General features: G+C 38.2%; 4 protein-coding genes across 7 annotated transcripts in view; 1 reads left to right on the plus strand and 3 right to left on the minus strand.

The window, feature by feature from the left end:
- Nucleotides 1–5,522, minus strand: part of thoc5 (THO complex 5) — an 8,210-nt gene extending 2,688 nt beyond the window's left edge. Inside the window, 15 exon segments of the mRNA XM_017042966.2 lie at nt 1; nt 4–23; nt 317–418; nt 501–609; nt 2,144–2,243; nt 2,752–2,795; nt 2,966–3,043; nt 3,137–3,269; nt 3,384–3,498; nt 3,579–3,725; nt 3,868–3,965; nt 4,264–4,377; nt 4,487–4,630; nt 5,084–5,184; nt 5,409–5,522. The exon segment at nt 1 is cut by the window's left edge and continues 73 nt beyond it. Coding sequence (XP_016898455.1) covers nt 1; nt 4–23; nt 317–418; nt 501–609; nt 2,144–2,243; nt 2,752–2,795; nt 2,966–3,043; nt 3,137–3,269; nt 3,384–3,498; nt 3,579–3,725; nt 3,868–3,965; nt 4,264–4,377; nt 4,487–4,630; nt 5,084–5,184; nt 5,409–5,466 — 1,364 coding nt within the window. The 5' untranslated portion in view covers nt 5,467–5,522.
- A 118-nt stretch (nt 5,523–5,640) lies between these two features.
- Nucleotides 5,641–13,038, minus strand: tfip11 (tuftelin interacting protein 11). 3 transcript variants are annotated; one of them, XM_008336717.3, is made up of 15 exons: nt 12,903–13,038; nt 12,288–12,501; nt 9,636–9,801; nt 9,408–9,564; nt 9,195–9,322; nt 8,914–9,078; nt 8,575–8,766; nt 8,293–8,472; nt 8,046–8,180; nt 7,859–7,962; nt 7,603–7,771; nt 7,234–7,477; nt 6,965–7,107; nt 6,710–6,875; nt 5,641–6,620 (listed from the first exon to the last, which is right to left on the minus strand). In XM_008336717.3, exons 2-15 carry the CDS (start codon nt 12,497–12,499, stop codon nt 6,274–6,276), a joined length of 2,508 nt encoding a protein of 835 aa, XP_008334939.1. In that variant the 5' UTR covers nt 12,500–12,501; nt 12,903–13,038; the 3' UTR covers nt 5,641–6,273. The 3 variants fall into 3 exon arrangements, with proteins under 3 accessions (XP_008334939.1, XP_016898444.1, XP_016898445.1); XM_017042955.2 differs by having other exon boundaries at nt 12,898–13,012; XM_017042956.2 differs by having other exon boundaries at nt 12,954–12,971.
- srrd (SRR1 domain containing) lies at nt 12,445–15,491 on the plus strand. Of its 2 annotated transcripts, none has more exons than XM_008336719.3 (7): nt 12,445–12,574; nt 13,288–13,457; nt 13,557–13,597; nt 14,231–14,433; nt 14,514–14,612; nt 14,888–15,039; nt 15,135–15,491. In XM_008336719.3, the coding sequence occupies exons 2-7, from the start codon at nt 13,306–13,308 to the stop codon at nt 15,373–15,375; spliced, it is 888 nt and encodes a 295-aa protein (XP_008334941.1). In that variant the 5' UTR covers nt 12,445–12,574; nt 13,288–13,305; the 3' UTR covers nt 15,376–15,491. The 2 variants fall into 2 exon arrangements, with proteins under 2 accessions (XP_008334941.1, XP_024909263.1); XM_025053495.1 differs by lacking the exon at nt 12,445–12,574 and adding an exon at nt 12,998–13,050.
- Nucleotides 15,492–15,839: 348 nt separating this feature from the next.
- Nucleotides 15,840–19,441, minus strand: akr1a1a (aldo-keto reductase family 1, member A1a (aldehyde reductase)). The gene is made up of 9 exons (XM_008336714.3): nt 19,317–19,441; nt 18,664–18,761; nt 18,470–18,589; nt 17,912–18,063; nt 17,591–17,786; nt 17,462–17,511; nt 16,455–16,604; nt 16,206–16,365; nt 15,840–16,094 (listed from the first exon to the last, which is right to left on the minus strand). Exons 2-9 carry the CDS (start codon nt 18,742–18,744, stop codon nt 16,029–16,031), a joined length of 975 nt encoding a protein of 324 aa, XP_008334936.1. The 5' UTR covers nt 18,745–18,761; nt 19,317–19,441; the 3' UTR covers nt 15,840–16,028.
- Between the last annotated feature and the right edge of the window lie 687 nt (nt 19,442–20,128).

Here is a 20,128-nt window from a genome sequence, read left to right on the forward strand (position 1 = left end):
CATAATCCCCAAAGGAAAGAATCCTAAAAGACAATGACAGAATGAAATCCCAGCATTTACCATAATTCACTGAACCTTGACATGTTAACAGTAAATTTAACCATAACAGAAGGTGAGCTGTCTGGCAGTCAGACAGCCACAACAGCTTTTCTACCTTTGCATAGTATTAAATGTATTAATATTAAACCTATAGATGCTTTGTTGCACAGTAACAGTTGTTGCACTGACATTTTTGTTTGCGTACACACATGTGCAGGTTCATGTTTAGGTATGAAATTAAAAAAAAAAAAAAACATGTTACATCTAATTAACTCACCCAACTTTGTCAAACTGGTAGCGATTAGCTGGATTTGGTGTTTCCTTTCCATGGTCGCCGGTGTAGAGACAATTGAGTAGAGTGTCTGATTTCAGCAGTTCCCTGCAGAACAGTGAATACACTATTAATTATCAGCCCACAGAACATTGAATGACTGTTTGAGTCCATATAATCAAACTCTCACTCTGCACTGAGGATAGTGTTCAGTTCAGCGAAGGCAGAGACCTTGGTCTTCACAGTCATGATATTCAGATTCATCAGATGGTAGAAAACAAGGTGGAGAATACTGCAATCTGTGGAGACAAGGAGCATGTCACATGGTGACTCATTTGAATATTTCAACAGTTCCTCAGCAAGCCTCTATGAAAAAAAAAAGAAATCACTGAATACCCCCGCCCCGGTCAAATTTTCTTTGCACTGCAGCGACAGACACGGAGAGCAAGGCAAGGTCAGAATAGCTGATGGCAGCACGCATGGGACACATACTAACTACACAAAAAGATATCTCACACTCGCTGCAGTCAGATACACTCTGTTGTTGTGTCTGTGCAAGACTGTGTTACTGCAGCTGTTGTTTTTTTTGTCTTTTGCTATAGTGAAATGCCTGCTATGTTTGGAAGCATTTCTGGAGAGAGAGGAGGCACAGAAAATAGAAGCAGACAAAACACAGAAATGTGATTTCTAGCTTTTTGCAGGTAGTGCAGACTCACAATGCTGCAAGCACCCCTCCCTTCTCTTCTCCTCTCCCCTCACCCACTACACCCTCCTCCCCTCTTTGGTAGAATTACTCCTGCAATGCAGGTTTCTGTGTAAACTGTCACCATTCCAGTTCTCACCACCACAGGAAATAAAGGGGTAGACATGTCAACTCAACTGTGGCTAATGATGTCTTTATAAATAATATCCAGAGTAAGATATCAATCAAATTCACAGGTATATGATTTCGTATATGTCACATTAGTATGTAGTCTCAAATGGTGTCTTTAGACCGAGTTAAACATGTTTTCTATGGCAAAGATTCTGAGCCTTATTTATTGCATCACTACTTTTGTAGCATTACCATTATTGACGTATTAAAAGATGGTGCCATAAATGCAATGATTACATTTACAAATAGTTCATTGAAGTTAACTTACACTTAGAGAACATTTTGCTATTAAATAAAACCAACGTAAAACATGGTTTATTAAAAAGAAAACCCAAGAATTGTAGGGGGAGCTGGATATCAATCTTTCATGTAAAATACTGATAATGCAACCTGCAGTATTATAAATGTATTGATTTTACTTTGTATGGATAATGTATTAATACTGCTGTATCTGCTATTTATTTAAAACTAATCTTAGATACAGCGTTTTTGATTACTTAATTCAAACATTCAAAAAGTGCAAGTTTGTGCAAAGATTAAATCCGAGTATCATAACAAATCAGCTGACATGCTGGCACTCTGGTGTCTAAATGTCACATTGGTTGTTTTTTCTTTTCTAGAGAAAATATTGTATAAAACTCCACGCTACAACAGCAACAGGCTAATCAACTGTCATTTACATTGTAGTGTTGTCTCTTTTTACAGAATGTTAAGCAGAGCAGTTTTGTGATAGTTTCTGGAATGTTTATGGATCAGATCAGTCTGGACCCATCCCATCAGAACCAAAGGCCGATGCTGAAATGATGGCCTGTATCAAGTCTTTGGAATAATCTGTTACAAGCTTCGTTCTATAATAAATCTGAGAAATGACTACAAATACAGTATACAGTCTCAGCTCGGAGCCTAGCCAATATGTCTGATTTACCATAGGTGTAGCACTTTTTTCTTGAAATGTTTACCTTTGCACTTAAGTTCTAAGCACAGTGACAGTGGATGCCTTTTCAGCATCTCTCGTCTTTTGTCATCCAACTGGCCTCCTGCCGTCGGTCTCCTCCTCTTCTGTGACACAGACAGTAACAGGCAATGGAAACACAAGACAGCATGAGAGGAAGCCAAATGAAGTGCATGACACTACGGCACTGAAAATAAATTAGTAAACCGTTTGCATAATTTTCAGCTGATAACAGGAGAAACAAGATAGCCATGGTGCAACTACAGTATTTTAACCAGGCATTTTATAGCCAACTAGACACATAATTGTAAGTAAAAGGTTTAAATCTTTATGGGTGAACTGTTACAAAAATAGCATGCTATGTAGTGTGGGTGGCCAAAGAGGGATCAGGTTGCAGTCACTCTACCAATTCTTGTAAAATTTTGCTTGAATATCCAACACCGACAATCATTTAGATGCAGGAAGCAATCAAATACCACTGCTCCCTGAGAGCACAAAAGTGTGACAGCAAGGGCTTCAAGGAGAATTTGTCTGACTGGTGCAGAAAAGAGTCTATTAGGAAACCGCTACACTCACCGACATGAGTGATGTACAGTATGTGTGTTTGGGACTTACCGTTTTCTCTTGTTCTTCCTCTGCATCTGAATCACTCTCATCATCTGAGAAAAAAATCCTATAGTTAATGTATTTTTACAAACATGAAATATTAAAATATACAGGTCACCAACACTTTAGGCTTGTGTATCTTAGGGATCACTCTTCACGCATTCACACAAAAAAAGAAAAAAGTAATCCATTTGCTTCATCATTAATGTATTTGGCTGTGTACCTTGGGAATCTTCTGGAGGTTTGGACAAGGCCTTGGCTTCATCCACATCACCACTGATTGACACAGTGAGATTTTTATCTAAAATTAAAGAAGAAAAGTGAAAATTAAGACTCGAACGAGAAAATAAATTATAGGTATCTCGAAACACAGAACAGTCTAAAGACTACTGACCACAGGCCTGTCCATAGGCATTGGCTTGAACAAACAGAACATAGAGAGGTGGAGGTAGATGGCGAGCAATCTCATTCTGTTTCTGTGTCTGTTCAAAAGGCATGGACAAGCACCGCTGCACTGGGAGAGAGGCCTACAATAGAACAAAGATCACAGTCATTTAACATTAGCTTGGTGGCAGCCGCCTTATCTTCACAGAGAACGTGGCCCAACCCCTGTCAAAAATCAAACACAAGATTTATTATACCTGCATAATGGCATTTAATCCTGGCTGCAAACTCATAAGATGCGCTTTCTTTTCCTCGATGCTTTTCTGGGTCTTTTCCTTTCTGGCCAGAGACTCTTTATATTCCACTGCCAACCTGCAATGAAGTGTGGAAATTTACCAAATGTTATTCTGTGTAACAGAACTGTAGATCGCCTGTGGATTCTCTATGCACACCTTTTTCTTTGTTCAAGCTCCCAGTCCAGTCGAGCCATTGTGAGCTGGTGGGGATCACTTTCTGTAATGTGAGGTCTGGAAATTTCCTCAGGAGCCTCCCGGTAAAACTCATCCTCAGAAACCAACTCAATCTCCTCATGTTTAGACCTGGGGCAGTAACAAAAAAATAAGTACAAATATCTTATATTTATATATCTTTGACTTATTTTGCTTAGTATAATAGATTGTGATAAAATGGCTTGTGAAATCTTTAATATTTTTAGCAGCTAAAAAAAAAAAAAATTCTTACTTAAACTCGAGACACTTGCTAATCTCCTTCTGAAGATGCATAACTTCATAAAGCAAGTTCTGCAGCTGGAGGTGTAACACATCCACCTTCTGTTTTGCCTGGGGAAAAACAGTGGTTAAAATTTTCACAAACCAAGAAACCATAACAATATATGCACATAAAGTAGGATATAAAAAAGTTCAAATCTGCAGAGACAGCACATAAACAAAAACATAAGCAAGTGTAAAAAATGTAACACATTTCTTTGCTGACAAAAGCATCACTATGCTCTCACTATGCTCAACAATTCTTTCTCCATCAGCACAACAATAAATATACAGATTTTTTTCACAAACAACTAAAATACAGTGACGCAATGTAAACAATGTTAATGATGATGATTTCCGTGAGACTTACCTCGTGTGTTTGGTCTCTTCCTTTCTTCAGACGCATATGAGCCAGACGATTGAGCTTTTTCAGATTCATGAAATGAATGCAGCTTTGCATACGTTTTTCCTCAACCTCAGCACACTGTGAGGAAGAAAGAAACTTGAATCTATAGTTAAAATTAATTATTTGTTTGCTTTGCCTGCAATCAGAGTGTAATTAGTATACATTGGCAAAATGGTATGATTCTTACCCCTTCCTTGGCCCCATTAGCCTTGAGCTCCTGGATCTCATTCATGAGAGTGGCCAAACTCTCACATGACTCCTTATATTGTATGTAGTCCTGCTGTGGGTCACTGATGTCCAGCTCCACCTCCTCATTATACACACGGGCTTCCTGGGAACAGATATCACAGCAAAGTAAATATTATAACTTAAAGACGCAAATTTCAGGATGCCAAACTTTTAGACTATAACTTACATTTGTTTATCACCTAAGACCAATTTTACAAATTAAGTCCATACACATTTGAATTATTTTTCTTAGAGGAAAACCAAAGCTGGAGTCACAAAAGGTAAATGTTTGGCACTCTCTCAACCTGAAAGTTGAAGTGAAGAGCACTAGCTTTCTTTCTGCTGGTGTTTACAGTAGTTCTATGTATGGTCTATGACTTTGTTTGTATTCTATTTTAAATAATAACAATAAAAATAGCAAGTATGTAGCAGTGGGAGTTTCCCATTATTTACAAAGATATTTGATGGAGCATAAATATCTGATTTACCCCTTCCTACACAAGTGCATGTGTAGATGGGAGACACTATGTGTTGCTTAAAGACGCGTTGTGGTTACCTGCTGTTCTCCTTCAGTGCGACCTTTTTTCACCTCCGGGGTTCCTCCTTCACTGCGAAGAACCTTCGATTTTCGCTTCTTTAGGGCGTCCGATGACATTGCTGTCTAAATCGTAAAAACAACAAGACAACTTCGGTTTATGACGAACATATTTTCCTCTATTGTCCTAACCATAGCTAAGACCGGGGCTAAGACTGATTAGCTCGTAGGCTATTATCGATGCTAATAGATAACGCACATGTCGACTCAGCATAGAGATATTTTCTTCGCACAGAACAAAGAGTTATATATTATATGTGTCGACAAACATATTTTATTCACTTACCCGAAGAACCAAATTTGTAGATGCCGTAACTAAAATGTAACCAAATGCTTTTCAACATGTACTCGCCACTTTGACCAACCAAAGAGCGCGACCGTGGACGGAAGCTGAGGCGTGCCAAAATACATCTGCCACAGTGCCACCTACAGGAGTAAAACAAATTCACCCCCCCCCCCCCAAAAAAAAACCTTCACAAATACAGTAAGACTGGGATTCTTGAATTTATTTATTTATCTGGAATAATTGTTAAAGTAGTTTTCATGTAACGATGTGCTTCTTAATACTATAAATTACCAATGAAATGAAACAATATAAAATGTGTTACAAACATATAATTTGATTACTTTCTGACATTCAAAAAAATAGCAAATACAATTTGAAAAGACAATGATTAAGCAATGTCTTTAAATGTGTATCAACCTAAGGGCTGCATACAATTTCAAACAGACATAGAATGTACAGTGCTCTACAACATAAACACAGTATATCACATGTGTTTCAATTAAAGTTTTTTTTTTTTTTTTTTGTTGCTGACAGAGACTTAAAATCAGTCAGTCACCCCTTTTAGTCTGAGCAAGTACAGAAAATCAAATCACGTAAGGTAACAAAGGACCACCTTTTTGGCAATGTGCACACAAACTTAGGTCTAATAACCTGCATTTTACTTTCACAGAAGCACACTCTTCTGTTTTTTTCCTATTCTCCCTCTGTAAAAAAATTGAACACACATGATCAGAAGAAAAAAAGTAACAGTTCTTTATTCTACGGAGTTGATGTTACTGGAAAACATGATGCTTGTTTACACAGGTATTAATCAATATCACAAGCAGATCATGTCTGTCTATCTTTCACATTCAACAGCTTAGCCCTATTTGGCCATATCTATCAGACTCTGCAAAGATGTGGGCACCCAAGTTTTCTCTCCTTGCACAAACACAACACCTCTGTCTATGTAAATGACAATGCGTCCAAATGTGTACAGCTGTTTGCCTTCGTGGCGTTTGGCCACTAATGGCATAAAGACAATGTTATTTTCCTCTGCTTTGGTCTGGATAAGATCTTTAAAGTTTGTTGGTCCAGAACTACTGACTCCTCTCTGAGCCACACTCTCTGCCTCTCGGCGTTCGTGCATCGCTTCATACTGGAAGTCCTTCCTTCTCTCTGTTTGCGTGAGGTATGCAATATTCTCCCTTGCACCTGGTTGCATATATCCACCTGTAGACACATAATTATTATGGTTAATAAAGAGCATGAACATTTTTCTGAATGACATTTTATCTTTTTAAAATGTGTTAAATACTGACCCATGGCTGTAGAAACAGCACGGTTCATGATGTCCAAAGCTTCATTGAACTCCTCTTTTATGACAGGTTGTGCCAACAAAGCATCGCTGAACATGCTCTTCCATCCCAGGTACCATTTAGTGATTTCTTCATAGTTAGGATTGTTGCTTAACCATGAGCACAACACCTATAATCAATAGCAAAAACATAATCCAATTTATTTCTTGATAAAAATCTGTAAGTAATCGTGTATGACTATGTGTAAATGTTACTAACCTGCAACCATTTTGGGAAAAAATTTTTGTCCAGCAGAGAAACCAGGCTTGAAGGGGACAGCATTCCCTCCCAGTCCATGACCCAGTGAAATGGCTCCATCTGCTGCTGGTGAGGATTGATAACCAATTCCTCTAAACACAAAGCTACAAAAAACAAAACAATAATAATAATAATAATAAAAATACAAGAAATGAGTGGTAAAAATATTAACAAGAAAGCAAACTTTCTCTACTGTGGTATTTTTTAGCCTGTTACATATTAAGACTTACCTAGCTTTGGAATGATGTTTTTCACCATAAAAGCTTCCCATGCGCCAGGTGTAAAAACATCTTTCCAAGGTTGCAGGATAAGTCGTGCTGAAGAATCACTTGGATGCCAACGCTGCAGAGCATTCGACAGTTTACTTCTAATGGGCGGGTACAAAGGCTCCAAGCGGGACTGTAGTAGAGGAAGCCAAGGGTGGATCCAGGAGTGGATGGGAACTGTGTCTGTCAAAGGGTTCCAGGTTTCCACCTAACAGAAAATGGAAAAATTCAAATCTTGTAAATTTGGAGAAAAGTTATATATGTAAAAAAAAGAGCAAATATTTTACAAGAACAAGAATGTGTTTTCATGGTGAGATGCTCTGTATGTCTTGCCTCTCGCTGTAGTCGTGGTAAGATCAGCTGCTCCAACAGGTGATCCCTGATCCACACAGGGAGCAGAGGAGCCCACATTTCTAAGCAGTCTACCATCGGGCCAACTATACGAGGCTGCCAGCCTAACACACAAGGCCGTATCACTGGGATCCACACTTCCCACAAAAGCCTGAAAAAAAAGAAAAAAAAAGTTTAAAACATGTATTTGTTCTAAAGCATTAGGGCAGCTGTATCTGAAGCTGATACTTTAAATAACCTGTGGTAAGGGTCCATATTTGAGTCTGGAGCACTAGAGTGCAGGTCTCTAGACTCAAGAATTGCTCTCCACTGACCAACATCTTCCAGAAAATAAGAGTTGTCCTGGAAATTGTTTACAAACCTTTTAGACCGTTTTTTGACATTTAGACAAATTAATAACAAAAGATAAAATCAAATAAAAATACCTTCAGTGGGTCCCAGGAACAAAGTTTCTGTTTCAGCAATGGATGAACAACTGCTACTGCTAAGTCTGCCAATCCCATCATTTTGTATTCTTCATAAAAGTCTGTTTGCAAGGTCTCGAAGATCTGGGCACACTCCTAAACATAAAAAAGAAATGCACATTTTCATATTGAAGACTTATTCAAGACTTAAAACTAACCCAAACGGAAATCATGTTTCTTTTCCTTTTTGCATTTTAAGTAAATGTACCTGCAGAGTGGGTCCTTCCCCAGGTGCTACGTCATCTGAAGGAAAGCGATCTACCAATGCCAGTACAGCCTCCATTCTTTGGATGGCTTCTTGTTCGGCATCCAGTCTTTTCTGCAGTGCTTCTGACTCGTGGCTTAGAGACACAACTATGTCTTTTTCATGCTCCAAACGCCTGGCAGACTGCAAAAATGGAATATGGCCAGAAAAGGGGAGATTTGTTTAATAATTCAAAAATATGAACAATTATTTAAAACAGCATCAGATTATTGATTCATTTAGTACCTGTAGTATGTCATGTTCTGTAAGGTCTATTAGCAGCTGCAGGTTATGTTCAAGTTCTGGCAAAGCAAAGCCAGGTCCTTTCTGCTCTCTACTGGAAGCACTCGGAGGAACTTCTTCTGGAACACTGTGCTTATTGGACATTTGACTGTAACTGTAGTAAACCTTTTGCTCTCTTCCAGTCATATCAATCACCTTGAAAAAGTTTAGAAAATTAGTAAGTAAGTTCACAATTTAGTTTGCCCTTATTACATTTACATGAATATAAATTACATACGTTTGCCTTGAAAAATGAAATATAATACCCAGACTTCAAGGGCAGAAAATGCATTCTAGACAGACCTTGACTTGTGCCAGCTCTCCAGCAGTTGCTGCTTGTGTGCTGCGTCCTACTAGTTTGCCTTTAGCCTTCAGTTCAGCTACAGTTTTGTAGGAGTACTTGGGTTTCTTCTTCCCTTGTGTCCCTGCAGGATCCTTACGCCACTGGCCGAGCTCTTTCTGATATTCCTAAAAAGAATTTGATAAGAAGATCGAAAAGTTTTAGACCAACTGAACAGAAGAATTAATTTCAATCAATAGCTTGATCCTGCTCATGAAAACAGGTTATAAAACCTAAACTGTACCTTTTCTTCCTCCTCATCTGAGTCTATTACTGGGAAATCCTGAAGGCTCTGCTTGGTTCGTTCACTGCCATAAGCACCAACTGCTCCCTTCCCTTTGCGAACCTTTGCCTCAATTGGTGTTACAATACCTGTAGCAACAATGATTCATGTATCATTTTATTAGAATATAGAAAACAAAACTGCAGGTTTTTAAGAATCTTAGTCCACCATTACCTTGTGCATTTTTGCCTAAGCCTCTGCCAGGCTGATATCCCATTTTTTGTAGAAGCTTCTGTCCAATTCCCTTTGTGTGCTTCTCCCAGCTACCAATGCCTTTTCCAGGCTGGATTCCACCTGCAAACCTCTGAGATTGCTTCCTGTTGAAATCACCCTGCCAACAATAACATGTTAATTTATATAGATTTTTTTTTATTTAAATGGCAGAATAAACTATCCTTTTACCATTTGAAGCCTTTTGGGTGCATTGCGTTGAGGAGAACGGGCCGGAGGAGCATCATCATCATCTGCATCATCATCTAGGTCTCCTTTTTGTTGCTGTTTTTCCTCTTCTGCAGTCTTACGCAGACCAGCACTTACAAAACTGACTGGAGCAGAGTAGTCTTTCGATCTGGAAAAACATATTTAAGTAATATGTATTTCCTGCATCTGCATTCACTGGGCGTTTTTGATTCAGACAGCAACCTTATAGATGGTTTTCTGATAATCGTTATTACCCATGATGCATCGCGCCGCTGGCCATGTTGTGCGGCAAAAGACGCGAATAGATAGACGTAAACAATCGATAATGAAAACAAAAGACAAGAATATTAAATCGCCGGAGGTCGATCAGACAAAATTGTTGTATAGAGATTAACTGGACACAATTACAAAGGCAAGATACTTGGACAAGTTGAAAATAACGGATGGAAAAGACACATACGAAGTCAACAAAGCTGAGTGGAAACGGGCGGACATTGAAAATTGGCCAGACAATGTATATAATACGGTATTTATTAACCCCCAAATAATACAGTGTGTTAATGTAAAAATCACAGTGACATATACCGATGTATGTCTTGTGAATATCATTAGAATAACAGTTTACATGGAGGATTTATGTTTGCAGTGTGTGCATTTGTCATGTATGCAAAGCACATTTTGATATATTTTAATTTTATTGACATTAAACATATGAATTAAATTAAATAAAACAAAAATTATATAAATTAAATAAAGAGTATAATGTAATTACCCGAAATAAAGTGTTCAGAACAGACCTTGTAATTCCTTTTGCTTGGATCTGGGATGAAATTAGAAATTGTCCCATTGTTGGTAGAAGCCCACGCAACACAAGTATTTACCATTAACGGTGTTCTTTTATGTATTTAATATCTATCTATACGCTCTTTTGCCACACAAGATGGCGGACTACGGAACTATGGGTAGTAGCGCAACGCCATCAGAAAACTATCTATGCTCATGCACATTTTAAAATTCAGTTTTGCCACTAGTACAGATCCTTTCCAAAAAATTAGAATATCGTGAAAAAGTTGTTTAATTTCCATAATTCCATTCAGAAAGTTAAACTTTCATATATTCATAGATTCATGGGCCACAATTTAATCAATTTCAGGTATTTTTGTTTATTTTTTACATAATTTTGGCTTCCAGCTCATAAAACCCACAAAAACAGGATTTCAATAAATTAGAATACTGTGAATTAGAATACTGTTTTTGCAGAAAATAAATAAAGAAAAAAAGAAATCAATCAAAATATGGTACTTTCAAAATGATATATCAATCATCAATACTTGGTTGGGAATCCCTTTGCCTTAATCACTGCCTTGATGCGACGTGGCATTGAGGCAATCAGGCTGTGGCATTGCATAGGAGTTATGGAAGCCCACATTTCTTTGATGCTTGCTGTCAGCTCTTCTTTGTTGTTGGGTCTGGTGCCCCTCATTTTCCTCTTGTGAATACCCCATAGATTCTCAATGGGGCTTAGGTCCGGCGAGTTGGCTGGCCAGTCAAGCACTGTGATGGCATGAGCATCAAACCAGGTTTTGGTGCTTCTGGCAGTATGAGCAGGGGCCAGGTCCTGCTGGAAGATGAAATCTGCATCTCCATACAGATCCTCAGCAGAAGGAATCATGAAGTCCTCCAAAACATTCTGGTAGACTGTTGCGGTGACCTTGGATTTAAGAAAGCAGAGTTTACCAACACCTGCACTGGACATTGCACCCCAAATCATGACTGACTGTGGATATTTCACACTGGACCTCAAGCAGCTTGGGTTCTGTTCCTCACCCGTCTTCCTCCAAACCCTTGGACCTTGATTCCCAAATGAAAGGCACACTTTACTTTCATCGGAAAAGAGGACCTTGGACCACTGGCCAACATCTCCCGGATTCGTCTGAATGTGGTGGTTTTTGAAGCTGTGACTCCTGCCTCAGTCCACTCTTTCTGGATCTCTGCCAGATTCTTGAATCTTCTCTGTTTGAGAATCCGCTGAAGCCCACGGTCATCTCTTTTGCTAGTGCATCTTCTCCTGCCACATTTTTCCCTTCCACTAGACTTTCCATTGATATGCTTGGACACAGCACTCTGTGAACAGCCAGCCTCCTTAGCTAGGAACTTCTGTGGCTTACCCATCCTATGGAGGGTGTCAATGATGGTCTCCTGGCCAGTTGTCATGTCTGCAGTCTTCCCCATATTGAACCGAACTGAGACAATTGAACCAAACCAAAGCAATTAAATAACACCTGGGGAAACCTGTGCAGGTGCTTTGAGTTTAGTAGATGATTGGTGTGTGACACTCAGTTTAAAACATTCATGCCCTGATGATTTCTTCACAGTATTCTAATTTATTGAAATCCTGTTTTTGTGGGTTTTATGAGCTGGAAGCCAAAATTATGTAAAAAATAAACAAATAAATACCTGAAATTGATTAAATTGTGGCCCATGAATCCATGAATATATGAAAGTTTAACTTTCTGAATGGAATTATGGAAATTAAACAACTTTTTCACGATATTCTAATTTTTTGGAAAGGATCTGTATATTTGGCTTTAGGGTTGTTTTAAAATATTAAAGATACCAAAACCGGTGACTTACTTTTTGCCTCCAAAACTTGGCCTTTCATCCTCATCTGAATCTCTGTCGGCCCAGATGCCATAAGTTGCCTGCTCCTTGGACTGCCTGTAGTGCCGACGGTCTGGGTTGAACTCATTTGCCAGGTCCCAGTCTGTCACTTCAAAGCTCTCTATTTCGACGCCTTCCTCTTCCTCCTCCATCCCTCTCCGTCCATAAAGGTGGGACATGGACATTTCTGAAAGACAAACCAACCTTTTTAAATGAAAAATGAGCTACATGTTGACAAGAGACAATTTAGCAGATAAAAGGTGAATGACAAATTGCTATACGATTTACTTTGCCTATCAGCAATGCTACGTATTTTAGATGATATTAGATAAATACCAGTATGTGGCAACTTTACCGCATATATTACTTCAAAAAATATAATTATAAATTAAATTGTAACAAAAAAAACATTAAAACGTATGTTGTGAAGATATTCGTTGCATTTTACCAATACGTATACACCAAACAAAACGATTACGATTACATTACGATGTCACCGCTACCTTTAGACAATGTAAATGCTTGAAAACATTCCTACTTCAGAAATAAAACCACAAAATACATGTTCAGAACGTCACATCACCTTACTTTTATATCAGTAGAATATAATCTCTTCGGCAGGAGAAACTAAGAACTAACCATCGAATCGGCTGTTAGCTTGAACGTGCACTAGCCTACACATTACGTTACGTTACGTTAAAACTTCCGGGGTTCACAAGTGACGTTCCTTCCACATGTAAGACAAAATATTTAATTTACTTGATTATATGCTAAATGTATGGAAAATATTCAAATTGTTTTAACATTTAGAATATCCATACATTTAAGGAGTCAATTAAGGACAAAAATATAGTTCAAAAATAAAACCGCACCGGAAGTAAAAAGAAATGTGTTGCACTAAATACTGTTCCCATGTCCTTAACCAAATTATTACCACTAAAAAAAGGAGTAATAAACATGTCACACTTTGTAGGCCTTATTAGAATATAAAATGACCGACTTTGGAAAAGAGTGGCAGTTAGCCGGGCGGCGAAAAGACGCAGCACGAAAATCAAAGACGCGTAAAAGGTCTCCACCATCTGCACGTTGTCAGGAGGAGGACTTGGACATTGAGAAAACTGTCAAAAGAATTAAAGACACAACGTATGTAAACCAATTAACCTACTTGAAATTAAATGATTGCACTTAATACTGAGCACATTACATAAATGCATATAAGTTTTTTTTCTTGTATTACTCCAGGTCTGAGCTAGGCTGTGAAGAGTTTTGGCAGAAATGGAAAGGTGAGTGTGGAAACTGTTAAGCACGTCCAAATTACAGTTTGCTTTAGTTTTGGACACTTTTATTTCCTCTTTTATTTTTAGCGATTTTAATTGCTTTTGTTGTTTTCCTGCGTAGTTTTGCATTAATGTTTTGCGTAGTCACATTTATCTTTAAGTTCGTCCTCATTTTTCCTTGTTTGCAGTTTCAATACATTTATTGAACACAATTATTTTAATGTCTTTGCTGTTTTTCTGTGACATATAATTTTAATTGTTTTATGTACTTTATAATTGTGATGCAGCTTTGCCTTTATATGTGTGTATATGTGTGTGTGTGTGTGTATGTTTTTTTTAAATTATATTTGTATATTCTTGATACTTTACTGTGCTTTATATCTGTTTAAGGTTTGGGCCTGTTGTTTTTCTTTTGTTGGTTTTAGTTTGAATTCAACATTTGCAAACTAGGCAGATGTAAAATTTAACAGTTACACTATAACAAAAGGTTTGGTATAATCATATACAAAAAGCGCCTTGTGTCTGATCCCATCAACAATGCCTTAACCAAATATATACTTATTTATAAATATAGATTAATATATAAATGATATAAAATAAATAAATTAACCCTTCCCTTGGTTGTTTATTTTTTTGCAGAGCAGATCCTGGTGGCAAGTTCCTTTTCAGGATTTTTTGAGGGTGAGCGCACAGATCATTCATTTGAGGAGCCAGAGCGGTGCCAAGAAGGGAGACCATGTCAGCAGCTGGAGTGTGTGTGTTACGGTCTAGGCTCCTTCTCCTCTTGTCCCTCTGCTCGTTTTCAGCTTGCTATGTTGCTGCTGCTTCTGGATGCACGGCAGGTCAGATGGGTTTATTAAGTATAAACATAACCATTGCTAACACTTGCCAATATTTATCATGAACTGTTTTTTTGGTCAAGATTCCATTGAAGAACTGTTTGGTTTTTGATCCAATATTTTCTAATGGAGAGAAGATGGTTTTAAAGAAGCTGGGTCTGAATGTGCTCTCAGAAAATGAGGTCAGTGAATGCATAGTATATAAAGATATAGAGTAAGAAGGGCAGACATAAGCCACAATTTTATCATATTTTCACGACAGTTGCTGCTAGCTCACAGCTAATAATAAAGAACAATCTTTAGAACAAACTGAGAGTTGATGAGGTTTGTTGTTTGACAAAAAAATAAATAAAATTATTGAATTAAATTAAATAAGAAATCATCACATGTATTTAAGATTAGGAGCAATGGTTCATATTGTCATTTGGCATTTAACTTTAATTACTTTATTTTGAAGGAAGGAAAACGTTTGGCAACAAAGCCCACAATCTTCTATCTGATGCATTGTGGGAAAGCCCTGTACAACAACATTTTATGGAAGAACTGGAGCACAAAATGTCTTTCTCTGATCATGATTATCGGAAATGGCTTTACTGGGATGAAGGACAGGTTTGTTAAAGACAATTATGAGGGAGATGATTGTCAAGTTTGGAAAATTTTAAGAAATTATTACACTAACTTTTGGTCAACTTTTCTACAAACAGGTCGATTGACAGAGAATTTCAGCGTGACTACAGCTACATGAACCAGGCTTTGGATGTTTGCGAAGAGAAACAACTGCCTTGTCCAACACGTTTTATTGATGTTTTCGGTGACACAGCAACCATTACCTTTCCTCTTGGCAACCTAAGTAAACTCCCACAATCCACCTGGGTAGAGCCACAGGAACCAGAGTACCAACACTGCCCTGATTTGGAGATAATTCTAAAGAAAAGTCAGATGTGATACTCGGAGAAGGAGACAATGGACTTTTAAAATACTATGGTATTCACATTAATACCATAGTATTTATGTGAAAATATTTTTTTTCTTTAATTCACATTAAAGAAAATAATAATATATTACCATTGTGGTTTCATGCTTTTGAAATTTAAAAAAATGATCTCTAAAAATCAGCTGTTGTACCTTAAAAAAACAATTAAAATTAAACAGACATGAACTCATTGCTTTGCTTAACATTTAATTACATGTTTTGATCTTTTTTATAGTAAAATATGTCTATAAGGTCCATAAAAACAAGCTGATTTGTTTTGTGCATACACCAGTTTCTGGACGCCATGTTTCTTTCTACATAAGACCCCTGGGTTAAAATCCCTGCCTCCCAAAACACTTTTAAGATATTCTATTTTCTTGTGAAGGACATTGAATAGTTTTATCAACCAGTCAAAGTTCCTCGTAACTCATTTTCCATGGTGAAATTAATATAGTATTTCAGTATTAAGTTGTATTTTAATTATGGGAAATAACTATCTCTAACAGGATAGTGGTTTTGCCTTTTTTTTGGGGTGGTAATTCTGTGGCATTTGAGCTGCCGGATAATTACCTTTTACTAGGTTTTTTGTTTTGTTTTTTTTTTTAAGAGAGAGTCTAGCATGGCCTCAGTAAGGATCACAGAAGGGGAAATGAGGATGTCCTGCGTCTCTCCACACCCTCTTACCGTCTCTCTGTTGAACAAACACAATCAGACAAATATTTTGTGTTTTGTATCGTGATGTAATATGTTATAATATGGATTGGGTTGCTGCAAGATGCCACATGTCAGATCACAGACTCACTTCCACAGAAGGGACGATGAATCGAGTGTTGCGGTTGAAGGAATCGATCAGCTTTATGTCATCCTCTGAGAGTGAGAAGTCAAACACCTGTATGTTCTGCTGGATTCTAGAGGGTGTCACACTCTTAGGGATACACACCACACCCCTCTGAACATTCCACCTGCAGACAACAAACAACCATGATAATGAGTCTGCAGTTGTTACAGAAACTGTAAAAGGTGACAGTGTGTAGTGATGGTGAAACCGAACCTCAGTATGACCTGAGCTGGGGTCTTGTGGTATCTCAGGGCGATGGTCTTCAGCTGAGGATCCTGCAGTAGACTGGGTTCATCAGTAGATGCCCACGGTCTGTCTCCACTGCCCAGAGGACTGTAGGCTGTCACACACACTCCTACTGACCTGCGACAGAGGTGTTTTCTTTGTGACTGATATAGGAGGAACAACAACCTCACAGCCAAACAAAGTCAGTTTATGGCTTTCAAGCAGACTGAGACACTTGCTAAATTTATTCAAATAAACTCTAGACCACACATGTCAAACTCAGGCCCGGGGGCCAAATCTGGGCCACAGTGTAATTATATTTGCCCATGAGATCATATCAAATGTGTACTAGAGTTGGTCCACCAGTATATAGCCCCTATATACAGACAGGCTTTGTATTTAGTATTAGCAATGTTTGCTATGTTATATCACATACATTTTGTTTTGTTTTTTTTGTTGGCCTGTGAAAAAAGATTAACATTAAAAAGGAACTGGAAAGGCTACAGATAAAAAAACATAATAAGAAACTAATACGACTGATATGTGTTTAATTTAATTTATTAAATTTAAATTTAACTTCTCATGTGTTTATAATATTAATTCAATGATCCAATGTTTACACAAAACTAAAGTTTGTTTCCATATGAAAACATTCCTACATTACAGATCTGGAGACAAGTAAAAACATGAACAACTACTTTAAATTTTTCAATAAATCTTAAGTTCGGCCCAAGACCTCCTGTCAGTTTTTAAATTTGGCCTACTGTGAATTTGAGTTTGACACCCCTGCTCTAGACTAATTAATATTGTTGATGCTTTACTGAAGTTTTGAAAGTTGCGACTCTTGACGCATTCTACAAGCCGCTACCAAGATGAACAGTAATAACTACAATTCAACTCCATGAAGCAGAATTTCGAGTGTTACTTTTGTATATTTTTCTTGAGATTTTTCCAAATGGATAATTCCATAATTTGGATTATTCAGTTGCACTGACCGGCAGTGAGAGAGCAGGTCTGCTTGAATCATGTAGGGATGACACTCCACCTGTGGTGAGAGGATAAAAGATCATTTTATTTATAAAACACTATAAAACACTTTGGTCAGCTAGTGTTACACATGGTACCTGGTTGACCACAGGTTTGTGTCTGGCCACGCTGATGATTTCATCAGTCTGTCTGGCGTTGAAGTTAGACAGGCCTATGGCTCTGACTAGACCTTTATCCAGTAAACACTCCATGGCCTTCCATGTGTCTCTGTAGTGAGTGTCTGAGTAACAAATGCTTCCATCCTCTCGTCGAGGCATCAGCTCTTCACCAGACCTGAGTCATCAAANNATATATATATATAAAACACATTTGAAATTTCTACAAGCTCTACTTCATGGAGCAAAAGCAGGACACCAGAGGGAGACAGGGTCAGTTCAATGAGTGTAAAGCAGTCTCACTGAAATGCCATTGGCCAGTGCATGAGGTAGAGGTCCAGGTAGGAGAGACCCAGGTGGGCTAGACTGGTCCTACATGCTTCTTCAACATCCTGTGGGTCATGTTTGGTGTTCCACAGTTTGGAAGTTACAAATACCTCCTCACGTGGCAGATTCTGAGGTAGAAAGTAATAGATATTGAAAAAAGAAAAAAAAAACACACTTAAATGTATTGAAGTTTTTGTGTTTTTTTTGTCATTTTAGATAAAAACAAAGGGTCTGAAATTGAGGTAGTAGAGATAGTGATACTGAGATTATATGCAGTAGTAAAGATGAAGTATTATGTGTATCATAGCTGCCTTCATTTAAAAAAAAACTTTTAATGCTTTCTGACAATTTAAGAAATTAGACATGTTTTTATAATGTGTTTTGATTCTATTTTGAATCACTTATGGATCATATATTTTAGCCACCACTTTCTAGAAATGCCTCTGCTTCATTTAAAGCTGCTACCTTGAGGAATCAAGCCAGAAACCTTAGGTAGACCAGAGCTGGGTCAGAGTACGGGTCAGACTGTCTCACCTTACCAGGACCGACCCTCAGAGCCAGAGCTTGTCCCACCTCCTCTTCATTACTGTATGCAGCAGCACAGTCGATGTGTCTGTAGCCACAGTCTAAGGCTGCCAGCACTGCCTGCTTCACCTGAGGAAAAGAGAGACACAGATGTTTTATACTTGATAAATAATTATTACTATCAGACAAGTGAACAGCATCACCTGTCCTGTAGCACTCTTCCATGTACCAAGACCAAGCAGGGGCATCTGCTTCCCTGTAGAAAGAGTCACACAGAGGCTCATGCTCCAGCTCTGAGGTCCTGACAGAGGAGAGACAGATGTGTGAGGTGTTCAGATACGAGGACCTTTCCAAATGTTGTCCAGTCATCCTGACTGTGTCCTGATATTCCGTTACATATTAACCCACATCCCACATACAGGTAGTGGTCAACTACACTGCAACACCACAGCTCAATGTTAACACTGCCATTTATAGACAAAAAAAAGGCATAACAGCCAGGTTTATTCAGTATTATTTTCTATGTTTCTAATCAGGTCACTGTGTGAGCTAAAAGTGATAAGCCTAGTTTTACAGCTAGAACAACTGACACAGCTCAACTGCAAGACATTCACCACAGAATGGTAGAAGTGTTGGTGCAGCACAATTCAGAAACATTATCACGGTTCATTGCTGACTACTAATATCCTCACCACAGACATATGTTTTCATTATCATCAGTCCACTGACCTCCTTGATCCGCTGACAAGAGAGGTTGTCTAGTTAACAAATTAGTTGAGGTTTATTTATAAAAAAACAAACAAACAAACTAAACAAAAAACAAAACAAACAAAAAGAAACAACAAAAATATCATACCTTCTTTTTCCAGCCTACTAGGTTCTGAAGCAGGAGCTTGTAGTCAACTTCTGACCCTTTGGACCAAAACAGACTGAGATCAAAGTCTGCCATCACTGAGTTGATCTATAACGCAAACAGATGGGAAACGTTCAAACAAACACTTACTAACCTCCAAAACATCCCCTAAGATTATGTGCCTCTACAAACAATTTTACTTTAGTATAAAAATTATAATGTAAAGTATTGTAGGTGGCCTAAATGATGTTATTTTATATATTTAATTAATATCACACGGTAAGCCAGCCACTAGGGTTCACAAAGCCGTGTTTATAGTGCCGGTCCCAAGCCCGGATAAATGGTGAGGGTTGCGTCAGGAAGGGCATCCGGCGTAAAACCTTTAGCTAAATTAAATATGCAGATCAATAAAACAATTTCCATACCGGATCCGTCGAGGCCCGGGTTAACAACGACCGCCAACAGTGCCATTGACCAACAGGGCACTGATGGAAATTGGGCTACTGTTGATCAAAGACAGAGAAGAAGAGGAGGGCGTTTGGTTAGGAGAAAAAGAGAAAAGAGGAAGAATAGAAGTGTTGGTCTGAAGTTTGGAATGTAGGTACAATGACAGGGAAAAGTACAGAAATAGCTGATGCGATGGAGAGAAGAAGAGTAGATATTTTGTGTGTGCAGGAGACCAGGTGGAAGGGCAGCTGTTTTATCATGGTTCAGATGGGAAGAGAAATGGAGTAGGGGTGATCCTAAAGGAAGAATATGTAAGAAATGTGGTAGAGGTGAAAAGAGAGTCAGACAGGTTGATGTGTGTGAAGGTA

The sequence above is a fragment of the Cynoglossus semilaevis genome, chromosome Z (genome assembly GCF_000523025.1).
Source record: "Cynoglossus semilaevis isolate Cse_v1.0 chromosome Z, Cse_v1.0, whole genome shotgun sequence".
NCBI lineage: Eukaryota > Metazoa > Chordata > Actinopteri > Pleuronectiformes > Cynoglossidae > Cynoglossus > Cynoglossus semilaevis.